The sequence below is a fragment of the Phymastichus coffea genome, unplaced genomic scaffold (genome assembly GCF_024137745.1).
Source record: "Phymastichus coffea isolate CEN01 unplaced genomic scaffold, Cenicafe_Pcof_1.1 PCOF00069, whole genome shotgun sequence".
Lineage (NCBI taxonomy): Eukaryota > Metazoa > Arthropoda > Insecta > Hymenoptera > Eulophidae > Phymastichus > Phymastichus coffea.
The window spans coordinates 37,047-50,062 of NW_026706880.1; the positions used below are offsets into that span (position 1 = coordinate 37,047).

A 13,016-nucleotide genomic window follows, 5' to 3' on the forward strand; every position below is an offset into this window, starting at 1 on the left:
TGCGCTCGGCTGCCGTTGCCTCTCCCTCCCCCCTGCGCCGCCACGCGCGCGTGCGAGCGAGCGACGTTAGGGGAGAGGCGTCGTCGTCGTCTTCGGGGGAGAGAGTAAGACACCGACGGTGGTGGCGAGCGCGGCACCGAACATTTCGTCGTCGCGGCCGCGCATCACCTAAGACAACGCCCCTCTACCGCGCTCTCAGAGCGAGAACGAGAGAGAGAGAGAGAGAGAGAGAGAGAGGCAGGCAGGCAGCGAGCTTGCGAGCGAGGAAGAGAGAGAGAGAGAGACGGCGCGGGTTCTTTAAGGGGGTGGCTTTTAGTCAGACGCACGCGGTCTGAGACGCGCCGCCGCCACCACCACTCGCTCTCTCGCTCTCTCTCTTTCTCGCGCAACCCTTAGCACATACACGGAGCCAGAGCGCGGCAGCGGTGGTCTACAGAGAGCAGCGACTTAGAAGCGCGCGCCACCCGACCGACTCAGTTCGCTTCCTTCGCCCGCTAAGGATCCGCGCGGAGGGAAGAAAAGGAGGCGCTCGCGTTCTCTCTCTCTCTCTCTCTCTCTCCTCTCTTTTCACTCTCCTCCGCCGTCGTCGTCGACGACGTCGTCGGCCCGACGAGAGAGAGAGACTCTCTACCTAGTCGTCTTGGACCGCCAGACTAGAGGAACAGTCGTGTCTTGGCGTTCGTACCCTTGAACACGCAGCAGCCCTTAGCACTTCGAATGCCGATTATCACTTCCAAGGAGCTTACACTTGTACTCAGATTCGCAACTCAACGGACCTTCACGCTGTGTCGCGAAAACTGATTCTCTACAACTGACTCGTCGTGGATCTCGAGCACGGCATCTAGTAAGACGAACTTTCGCCTGCTGTCAGTGAACGATATTTTTTATCTTTTGGGCTTTTGTGCTTGGATGGAGATGGAGGCACTTTGAAAAATTTCACACCTGCAACTTCCAAGTTTACTTCTGTGATACGAGTCGTGTTAACGAAGACTTTTTTCAAATTCAACAAGTTTTCGTACTTTTCGTTCGAGTGATAAATCAGTGGGACTTGTGGTGCTCGAAGTGACATTTTTTTTCTAAAATAGTGCCATCAAGTGACTTTGTGAAATTTTTCAAAAATTCACCTCCATTCGGCTATCCGATTCGGAAACGAAACATTTTAGTGAATTTCTCGCGTTTCAGCCCGAAAGTGGAATAAAGCGAGTCACAGCATTCAGGATACACCTGCAGCAACAGCCAACCAAGTGAACAAGTGTCATCAATTTATTATTTCTTTGTTGCGTTCGCGACTTGCTCCAACATAGTGCCGCGAGTTCACTGGTGCCGTTGCTTCCGGTTTATCTGGTGATCACGTCTTCCCCTCACTTTTGGTTAAGCACCCCGACTCTTGCCCCCTCCACACAACACTGCAGTCTGACACATGCCCGCGAGCTCGGCCCCGTCAAAGTTAGTGGCAGTGTATAGCAGCAAAGTCGAGCGATAGCAAGATCTCGTTTTGGCGGGCGTCACTTGGAGATGGAAAAAAATCCGTGGCTTTCGTTACGTTGTGAAAGTCGCAGATCATGCTTTTCGCGAGCTTCCGAAATAAATAAAAAAAGTATTCAAAAGCTATGTCGACTTTTAACCATACTTTTTTCAATTCATCAAGCCACGTTCAATGTCAGACGCAAGACAGAATATCCGATACAATATTTTTTCCAGGTCGCTCTTTTCTAATTCAGTGTGAAATGTGACAGCCGTTGATTCTTGACCCCCTCCCCCCGGTTACCGCCGTCGCCGTCACCGCATCTCATTTCCTATGTGCAAAGCTGATTTTTCTTCTCTCGCGAGCAGACCTCATTCAGCGTTTTTCTTCGACAGCCGCGGAATGACGTGTGCGACGGCGGCGGCTGGCTGTGTCGGAAATTACCGCGAAATAAAGGACGTCGGCGACAAAGCGTGCTCTCGACTCATCCTCGGGCGCGAGAAAAAATAATGAATCGGAACTTTGGTGTGCATCGAGTGCGGAGAAAAGCCGTGTGTTTGACGTTTCGCTCAGGGTTCAATGTCGAAGTTCAGTGAGCCCATTTTCATCCCAATTCGAAAACACTATACATACACTCACGCAATAAAAATAGTTTAGTGAAATATAAATTGCACCATATGTTAATTATAATTTGTCGTTTTACCGTATCGTTAAAAGTAAAAAGAAATGTTTTTATTTTGTTGTGATTGCAGCTTCGAGCGGGAGACGCGTTACAGCGAGTTATTCCCGCGCAGGAGAGGAAGACTGGACGAAGCGGAAAAAGCAGAATAAGACAAGAAGAGAGCAGCAGTCGAGCACAAGAGTGGAAGAAAATCGGAAGAATTACGGTTAGAAGAGGAAGTAACGGGGTAGCAAATCGAGCATCAGTAGCACTACCAGTGAGAGCGAAGAAGCGATCGAGGTTGATCAAGATCATCATTTGAAGAACAAGAGAGAGGACCTCGAGCAGAATCAGCAGGAAAAGGAAGAGGAAGAGTGATAATAAGGAATCGAGTGAAGAATAAATCGAGACCCCGCGCCGCATACATATATATTTCAGTGTGTTCAACAAACGAGTGTACCTAAGTGCAATATTAATTAAACGATAGTAAAAAAGCTACCATCGACGATCGGTACGACGCGGTTAATCGATTTAATAAGAAAAAAGTAAACCTCTTCAAGATTAATAAACTAGAGTCGCATTTTTCTCGAGAGGGAGTTGTCGACGGGCTTTGACGACGTACAACCAATCGAGGAGTGTGAAACGCACAGACCAAGACGAAGAATCGCCGAAAGAGCACCGCCAATCAATCTGTGGTGACGCTTTCGTTCCGCTGAATAATAAATAACTCAACGTATAATAAAGACTTTGAATCGACTGATAAGGTGAAAGTCGCATCGTCACAGCACACAACATTACACACACCAAACCAATACACACATAAAAAGGGGCTTAAAATAAATAAAATACTCAGGGCAACACGGAACGACTAGTGCCGTCATACACACATCAACATTGCGATTCTTCGCTCCGAGCGCGAGAGACAAATCACCAAGAAGATATTACAGCAGAGCCACTCTCCTCAGAGCGAACGACCAAATACATAAGTACGTCAAAGTGTCCGTGAACTCTCCATCTCGTTCACACCGTCCGGGCTGGGCAATCCTGAATTTAACCTGAACTTAAGTGTACGTATAGGGTTTAAGTAAATAGAAGAAAAAAACGCGGCTGTCCTCCATCGAGTGAGAGGACATCCACGGAATTAAGAGATAAACGCGCGCGCATGATAATACTCATCAACACACACACACCATAGACAATCTTCCCCACACACATTCACACAGCTTTTATATACTAAGGACCTGACAACTATCAATCAGCATCAGAATCTGCAGAGGGAACAATCATCAGCATCGTCATCATCATCGCGAACGCTAAGTATCCAAGAGCTTTGATGAATAGAAGATAGTCAAGGTCACCAATATAGCCAAGACGAGCAGGTGAGATCGCCGACGTCGACTGAGGCCCATCGGTCGACGCTCAGACGATATCTACGCCGGCAACTACGACGACGACAACGACGACGACGACGACGACGACGACGACGACAACGACGACGACGACGACGACGAAGATCTTAGAAGTGGACACGACGAGGAGTAGTAGTTGTTTGGCTAGAGAGCCAACGCTGCTACTGCTGGTCAGTGAGGAGTGACGGCGGCGACCACCGAGCGGAGGCGCGCCCGTCGTCGAGCTGCTTCGCGAAAGGAGTGCCAAAAAGCGAGCAAGCTGCGCCGGAAGGGGGTAGCCCGGGCTTCTCGCGAAGGCCTCAAGATTTCGGACGCGACGGCGGCCCTGGACCTGCGCGCCCAGTCGCAAGCCCAATCGGAATTTGGCCTGGAGCAGCAGCCCCAGCAACCCCAGCAGCAACACCACCACCATCATCAGCCCCAGCAGCCGCAACAGCAGCACAGTCCCAACGAGCAGCAGCCGCAACCGCCGCAGCAGCAGCTTCACCACCATCATCAGCAGCAACCGCCGCCCCACCAGCAGCAGCAACAGCAGCAGCTGCACCTCCAGCAGCAGCAGCAGCAGCAGCAGCAGCAGCAGCAACAACAGCAGCAGCCACAAAATCCGGCGGAGGTGGTTCGGCCTCATCAGCCCTACCATCATCAGCCGCTCCAGCAGCAGCACCTGCAGTACCATCCCCAGCACCATCCCGGTAACCACCATCACAGTGGCGATTCGGGGGGTGGGATAGACGGAGGTGGAGGAGGTGGCGGCGGAGGAGGTGGTGGCGGCCCAGAGCACAATAGTGGTGCTGCTGCGGTTGCAGCCGACGGAGCGGGCATCAGGCCCGCCAAGCTCCACAACGAGGACGACGAGGACATCACCGAAAGGGACGAGGACGAGGACGACGAGGAGCCAAGCTCACCGGAACCCGATCTCGCACCCGAGCCAGAGCCCATGGAGGTTCAGGCATCGGCGGTATCCGCTGCGGCGGCCAATTTACACGCGCTCAGACAGCATGTTTTCAAAATGTCAGATTACTGGCAGCAACCTCAGCGAGGTCCACCTCAGCACTCGCCAGGCATGCAGCACAGTCCGTTGCAAAACTCGCAGCAACAGCAGAACCAACACAGCCAACAGAATTCCCTACACAGTCCTCTTGGTCAGCAGCAGCAGCAGCAGCAGCAGCAGCAGCAGCAACAGCAGCAGCAACAGCAACAGCAGCAGCAGCAGCAACAGCAGCAGCAGCAGACCAATACCCAACAGGTGCAGCAGCATACGGCCAACGGTGGACTCGCGCAGACTGCTTCGCAGCTGCAGCAGCAGCAGCAACAACAGCAGCAACAGCAGCATGCGATATCCATGGCACAGGGTTCTCAGGGAACACAGCATCAGTCTTCCCCAGCGCCTACCACGCCATCGCCGCAGGCTGACCATCAGAACGCTATTGCCTCGAGCATGGCCCAGAGTCTACACAGCCTCGCCCAGGCACAGGCTCAGCAGTCGATGTCACAGGCACCGAGCCCATCGCTGGCCGTGCAAGCGGTTCAAGCAGCTCAAGCGTTAAACACAAATCTCGGCCAGGCCTTAAGCCAGGCGTTGCAGCAGAATATGCAGCAGAACCTCGGCCAAACCCTTCAACACAACTTGGCCCAGAGCCTTACGCCAAGTCTGTCACCACAGCAGCAACAGCAGCTGCTGAATCAACCACAGAACTTGAGCCAGGCGAGCCAAAATTTGCAGCAAAATATGCAGAACCAAGCGCAGAACCTCAGTCAGTCGCTGCAGCAGCAGGCGCAAAACCTCAGCCAAAGTCTCAACCAACAGACGATGCAGCAGCAGGCACAAAACTTGGCACAGCAGGCCCAGAATCTCACGCAGAATCTTCAGCAGCAGGCGCTCAATATGGCCAATTCCATAAGCCAGAACGGTCTTGCTGGCATGAACGTAACGAGTAATCAACAGCCGCAAAACAACCAGAACTCGATGATGAGTCCTGGACCTGGCAGTCAAGATTCGCACGAAGCCGCGCTCACGGAGAAGCTCGTCAACGAGCTACAGGTACGTTTACAAACTTATGCATTTCTTAAGATTTGCTCCCTATTCTTTGACAGCAAAATAAATATCGCTCGTATTATACTTTAGTTTTCGCGATGTACAACTAGGGTATCCTGTCAGTCAAATTATAGAAACCCTTGACTTTAGAGCAGTATGTAAAAATTCGCAAAGAACATTGTACATTTGAAAAAAATTAAACAACGGCCAAAAAAAAGTAAATTCAGACTCAAAGCTTTCGTGGAACGATTTTAATTTCGCAAAGCTTATCAGTCATGTAGAATGCGTAAAAGAAAACTCGCTCGCGCGTTCGCGGCTGGGCATTGAAAAACCGGCCTGCAGCAGAGAGAGCGGCAGCATCGTCGCGTTGTACGTATCTGGCTCGTTCGCTCGTTCGCTCGCTCGCTCGCCCGCGCAGCGGGTCGCGAACACACCACCACCTTAGTCGCGTACGTGTGCATGCGCGAGACGCTCAAATGCAGATACGTCTCTTGCCGGGGTTCTTGACCCGCGCAACGCAGATAATACACGCGCAGCGAGAGAGAGAGAGAAAGAGAGCCATTGAGCGCGAACATACGTCATCGCGAAGAGCCGGCCGGCAAGACGTTTTTACCGAGAAAATATATGTGATGCACAATCCATCGGAGCTACGAGTAAGAACGTTAGTTTTTGTTCGATCGATAAATAGAAGTGTGCCGTTGAAATTTCGGAGATGCATTTTCGTGGTGATTAGGTTACGTCGAAGCTCGCGCGCGTGATCAGGGCAATATAGCCTCTCAATCCGGAATCCTCCGGGCAAATACAATTGACGGTCAAGATCAAAGACGAAGATCCCGACTAATGCGACTGTCCTATGTCTTTCCCTCTCCCCACTCTCTTGCTGCTGCGCTCTCTCTCTCTCTCTCTCGCTCTCTCACTGTGCATCGCAGTCTCGAGCAGCCAACCTCGTGGGGAGCGCCGCCGGCGGTGGCAACGCGGCCGCAGCTGCAGGAGGAGGAGGAGCAGGCGCCGGCGGCATGGGCAACATCAGCGATCGCACCCTCGAGGAATGCTGGTCCACTCTGCAGCGAGTGAGTTGAACACTCAGCCCGGCATCTCACCCCCCCCCCTTTTTTTGCTCATCAGCTTGTTTTCATTCTTTATTTGTTAATTTGTTCTCTTTTATCAGGACGTTTATTGCCGTTTTTTCCTTGTTTTTTGATTTTGGCTTTTGATACCATTGCCGTTTTTTTCTTTTTTGCACTCTTCAACGTTTGCAGTTTCGTATTGTGGATGTAACTGTTGTTATCACACTGTTATTATCGTTTCATAAACTTCCCCGATCATTGGCTTACAATTGCATGTCGCTCCATTGTGTTCTGTGTTGTCGATGTCATGTGGTAATGTTATTACATATGTTGTGTATATAATCAGTTATAATCGGAATTCGAAGAAAATCGTCATATTCCAATGGCAATGTTCGGCAAAAGTGGGACTTGCTCTATATACATCGAGGTCGTCGTCTCGATGTATATAGAAACGCAATCGTCGATCATAATTATACGAAGAGCGCATGCGGCAACGTTTCCTGTGATGCAACCAATGTTCGCAGCATTAGCTCTGACATTGAATCGTTTCGACCATTGCCGTTCTCAATCGTACTCAAGTCAGTCGGGCTCGTTATCCTTGCTGCGTATATACACGCAGGCAAAAATATACGCGCGTTTAACCAAGTGCAGCCTCCCGAGGAAAAAGTCTTAAACAGCAGCAGCACGAGCGCAAGGCGAGCCTGCGACTTGAACGCGAGAATAAGCGGGCGCAATTGCCGGCCCATTAAAAAAGAAGTTTATCAATTTGGCCGGGAAAAAGTTTTTCTCGCTCTTTCGCGAGCGAGCGGCAGGCGCGCGCGCGCGCGCGCGCGAAGAAAGCTGAGCTAACGAACATTGAATTTCGTTTTATGAGTCTCCGTTTTCTCTTGCCGAGGAAATAAAAGTACACGAGAAACTTTTAAATTCTTCTACTCTCACTCTCTCTCTCTCTCTCTCCCACAGTGGCGAAGCAACAATTTGTTTCGCTAAGTAGCCGCGCGGCGCGCTCCTTTGTTTTCGCGGTTCCTTTTATTTTATTTTTTTTCTCCCCTTCCTTTTCGCCGAGCTTAATACCGGAGCCACGAGCGGCGGCGAGCGAAGCTCGCCATATCGCGCCTTTCTCCGGCTTTCTTTTTCTTCTTTTTCTTCTTTTTCGTACTTTTGCGCGCGCAGCCGCGCTACTTTGCCCCGGCTACCCGGCTAACTTTTTCATTTTATCAGCAGTCGCATTTTCTCCTGAAAGCTTGATCTATCAAAACAATTAGCGTCTTACCAGAAACAGCAGAGGACGAGCAAGTTAAATAAGCAGCTCTTATATAACTTTATAAACATCAATCAACTATTCAAACTGTAGGTATTGAATTTTCGCGATGAAAATTATTAGATAGAACTTTTTTATCAATTTTATCGGCAAATCAATGAGTTGTTTCAGAAACCTGTTCTGTCGGACGAAGGGTGACGCGATGTATCCTATATTTCTGCCTTTTTACCGCCTAAATTAGTCCCTCGAGGGGTTGCGTTACAACACAATAGTGTACGAAATCGATGGAAGGCAAAAGAGAGCATAATATGAGAAACACACGAGAGGACGATAAAAATGTTTTGGGTGATGTGGCAAAAGAAAGAAGCTTTTAATTAAGCGGAGAATTTTATTAAAAGTGATCAACAATGGTTAATTATTTAACGATGATTACTCATTATATATAACTACGTAAAGAGAGTCAATTTATAAATAAAATAAATAAATTAGTAATTATAAGTTGGTTAATGTAGCTCGTTATTAATGTAATGTGGAAATGACATGAAGTTGCATACAGAGAAAAAAATTGAAACTCCGATTTAATTAAGTCAGAAAAGGGGAAAAACCAGAAGAGTACGCGCTTCGCATTGAATACAAGTAACGTTATAACTGGAACTTATCCGAGCGAAATTACACGCAACTTTCCGTAAGCAAACTTTGACACGTTAAAAAGGTGTGTGTAAGCCTGAAAAACGTTTCATTTTCTCTCAGTCTGAAAAACATAAAAGATAAAAATTTCTCCAAGCTCTCGAACTTTCCGTATCACTCTCATACATTTATTCAAAACTTTTGCTTTTTAATTTCGCGAAACAACGTCGATATACGCGCTTTAGTTTAATTAATCTCCGTCACGCTTTAAAGAAACGAACATGGAGAGTTGAAAAATCGAAATAGTAATTAATTGTAACAATGTGAGCGGAAGTGTCGCTTTCAGCATGGTTGATCCAGATTTTTTGCATCATTCATTTGTCACGAGAGAGAAAAAACAACAAGACAACGGGCTAGGCAGCTCAAGAGGACCGGAACGTGAGAATCGCGAAAAAAGGTGTTACCCAAACACTAATTTCCAAAACTAACTGAGGGGGAGTTTTTTGCGCATCAAATTGAAATCCAATTATTTCGGCGCCTCGCGACATTATATAGCTTGCGGGCCTTTTTCCTCGGCTACAACCCCCTTTCGTTCGCGGATTCAAATGAATTTTTTCGAGACCAGCGAGCTGATCGCCTCCCCTTTTTCCGTTCTCGCGCACGCTGCTCATCCTCGGATCTGTTGGAATTTCTCTCTTCCTCTTTCAATAGCGATGACTCGCTACAGCAGATTGACTGCGTGCGAGTTATTATTTTTTGTTGCTCTATTGCATGGGAATTTCATTCGCTAAATTGACTTTGTATCTAACAAACGGCAAAACGTTTCGGAATTGAAAAATGCCAATGCAGCCGCAGTAAAAACATCATTCGTTTCAAAAGATTCGTGAATATCCGATAACTTTTCATATGGTTTTCATCGTAAAAAATGTCATTAGGATTTTACAAGATCAGCTAAGTTTCCTTTCTACCATGTAGCGCTAGGAGCTGTAATGCCAATTAAAAGAGTTCAACATTATTATTAAAACACGAGCGAACCGTTTGTTCTCGCTCACCGAACCTCGCAGCTTGAAGAAACAATAGGCGCGAGCACTCGAGATCGCAACTAAATAAATTCTAACGCCTCTCCAACGGGCATCGCCCAATGAGCGCTCTATTTTCGATCCAAACAAAACGCGACTCGCGCTGCACCTACGAGGCAAAAAAACGTCCATTTTCATCAGACGAGTCACGCAGCAGCCACCAGCTGCTCTCTCACCAGAACCGGCTTTGACGCCGCGCCGCGCGGAAAAAAAAAGTTTTCGTGAAAAAGGCCCCGGAACTACACGCGCACGAATTACGTATGCGCCAGTCAGCATTGTCTCTCATGCGTATGTAACTCCTTGACGAAAATTTCGATCCCTCTTTCTCTTACAGCAAGCTGCTTTTACCCCCTTCTCGTTGTACGCGCAACTTTTTTTTTCCTTCATTTTTGTATTTATCGAGATGCGAGATGTCTAACGGTTTTCCAACCCTTGATTTGCGAGTGCATCATTGTCGGATTGATAGTGTTGGTTTCTATGCCACTACGAGCCAGATAGGTGTAGTATTTAGATTGAGATAATGAAATTTATTACGTTGCGTTCGCGAGCGCGGCCAAAGAAGATTGTAGAAATTGAATAGCCAACTATCGTTTTGATTATTGAGGCGGATCGAGAAAGAAATAGCTCCGAGTCACGAAACACCTTTCCATTAGCTTTTGCCGCGTGTATAGCAGGGTCCGATGTCTGCTCTAGAAAATATTCATTCGTATAAAACTCTCTCAATCTCATGCGCGTCCCCTCTTATATAGAAACTCTTTCTCTCTCTCTCTCTCTCTCTCTCTCTCTCTCTCTCTTTCTTTTTTTGCGCTTCATACATCTCACGTTCGCCTTTTGTCCTATTCCCTTGAGCTCTACACATGAGATCTCGTGCCGAACGACCGTTACATCGCTGAAATCGCATAACGTCTTGCTCGCTATTACGAAAAAAAGATTGTAAGAGACACACGCCTACGCAGACGAGAGATTGTCCGCGGTCGATAAAAAGACGCGACGAGCGGCTCGTCGCGAGCGTTTTATATAAAGCGATCATTCGTTATACGCGCATGTTGCTTGCTTGCTTGCAGTCGCCGGCTGCACTCGACTTTTCCCTTCTTTTTTATTCTCCTCTCGTTGCTCGCGCTCTTCTTCTCCTCCTCCTCATCCTCCTTCTTCTCTTCTTCTTTTCTTGCGCGCTCTTCTCGCAGATCTTTTTTTTTTCTTCTCTCCGTACAGCGCGGCTCTTCATCTTTGTTTAAGGCTTGTACTCACTCGCAATTTTTCACTATTAGACGTCTGTACTCTAGAAGAAAATAACAAAGCTATTCGATGGGCATCGCCTATTCTTAAGATTCATTAAAGTTTGAGCATTAAATTGCAAGCAATCGAATTGAAAACGTAAAAAAAGCAAATAAAACTGAACTGGAGCGTTTTTTTAAAAGTGAATCCAAAAAAAATTCAAGTGTGCTCTACCCTTGATAACGCCTCTTTCTTTCATTCCTCTATACCCCATCTCTACGTCCTTCACCTCCTCCTCCCGCTCCTTAGCCGTCCCCACCAAAGCAGCTCCTTCCACACGAGCGAGAGTAGTACATACTTCACGATACAAGCGCTTAGGTTGGTTTAGCTCTCCGTGACCTACCCCAAGCGCCGCACGGAGAGACGTGTTGCGCCCACACGGCAGAAGAATGACGATGCAGCAGCATAGCTCGGCCGCCTGTGTGTGTGTGTAAGAGAGAGAGAGAGAGGCTTATTCACTGTATGTAGAGAGACACGCGGTGTAAGCGAGCGCGCGACGTTTTTTTTATCGTACATTGACTCCGAGCCGCGCGCGGCCGACGGCCGCCACCGCCTCGCAAACTCATCCCGTAACTTCGATAAGATTGCGCCGAGTGCTGCTGCTGGCTGCTGTTGTTGCCGATGCAGTTTGTTGCAATTTCGCCGGCGGAAGAATTCAATACCGTAGTCGGCTTTCGTCGAAGAAGGCCTGAGGCAAATTTTTTCGTGAGCTTACCCGCAGAGACTAATTTTGTCTTATACAATGTTAAGTCGTACTTGGAATGCGCAATAATTGTTCTTTCAGAATATTTTTTAAATGTGTGACTGAAAAGTATCATCGAGGTAATTGCCGAAAAGTCCGTTTATTTAACAGCCTCGTTAATGAGACATTGTATCGCGCTTAACACGTCGGAAATTGATGGTAAAAAATCAATAAAATGAATCACGAGTCTGCAATGAGCGCTGCGCCAACAAAAAAAGAAATTATCTCAGCGGCGACGTCAAGGAACAACTGTGTCATTGGGGCCGGTCATCAAACTCGCCTTCCCCAAAATAGCCGCCCACTGCACTCTTTTTCTCCCACCCGTGCGAGCGCGAGCGCATAAAAAAGTGAGTCGGTTCAAGGTCCCGCGAAAAAAGTCGCGTCGCGGCATCCGGCGTCAGCGGCAGCGGCAGCGCTCCGTTGCCGCCAACTCTATACAAGCCGCTCTCGCCGGCAACAGATCGTTGCCCTTCTAAATATAAGCTCGCAAAATCGAAAAGCGCGAGCGAAAACGCGAATGAGCATGGACGAGAAAAAGCCAGTGCAAGAGTATAAACATATAAGCTGCATGCGGATTGAGAAAAATGGCTGGGATCGTGCGGTTGTAAAGCGTTCCCCGATAGGCTTTTCGCGGGATTTCATCAAAACACGTGTTCTCCTTTCATTTTAGACCGATTACGTAAAATTTCATTTTCTTCAGTGAAATAAACAATGGAAACGCATCAATGCTAGATTTTAAAAAACCACTTGAAAAAACAGTCAACACTTCGGTGTAGTCATAGGTCAGTTCTGCATGTCGTCGGCAGTACAAAAGGAAGGAGACGGCTGCAGATAAAAAAAGCATCGAGTTTACACTGTGATAGGAGAAAGAAAAAAGAAATGCGATATTAGGAATGTGGGTCAGGAGACGACGGAGTGCAACGGCCAATGTCGCGGCAGAGGTCAAAAAATAATCTAATTTATTTTTTTATATCTACGGCACGGCCAAGGAGGATGACCTCAATCGAAAAAAAATAACATTCAGTATATTTTTTCTCTTTCGTTTTATAATTAATGACTTAACTAACGCAATGATATCGTCCAAGGGTAGCCTTGGAAATCTCATCGAAATTTCAAATAATGCTGCATTATGTATTGAAATTGGTCAGTTACGGTAGGTATTGTATTTAAAAATGCCTTGTTGCAAAGTCAATAAAGAAAAAACGATATAGCAGCAACAACTAGCGTACCTCGGAAGAAAAAGCCACGGTTAATCTACGCGAAAGGAAACATTAAAACGCGATTAGAAGGCATCCTCGTAAAACACGTGAGCGCGCATTTCTTATTCCTGCCACTGCGAGAGTAAAAAAAAGGGACATAGAGCGCGCACGAAAGGAACATCTGCAACATTTCCCC

General features: G+C 47.7%; 1 protein-coding gene across 1 annotated transcript in view; it reads left to right on the forward strand.

Annotated features, from left to right (window-relative positions):
* Positions 1–3,744: 3,744 nt before the first annotated feature.
* Positions 3,745–13,016, forward strand: part of LOC131667690 (uncharacterized) — a 65,611-nt gene continuing 56,339 nt past the window's right edge. Inside the window, exons 1-2 of the mRNA XM_058941286.1 lie at positions 3,745–5,576; positions 6,500–6,640. Coding sequence (XP_058797269.1) covers positions 4,473–5,576; positions 6,500–6,640 — 1,245 coding nt within the window. The 5' untranslated portion in view covers positions 3,745–4,472. The remainder of the gene's footprint in view (positions 5,577–6,499; positions 6,641–13,016) is intronic.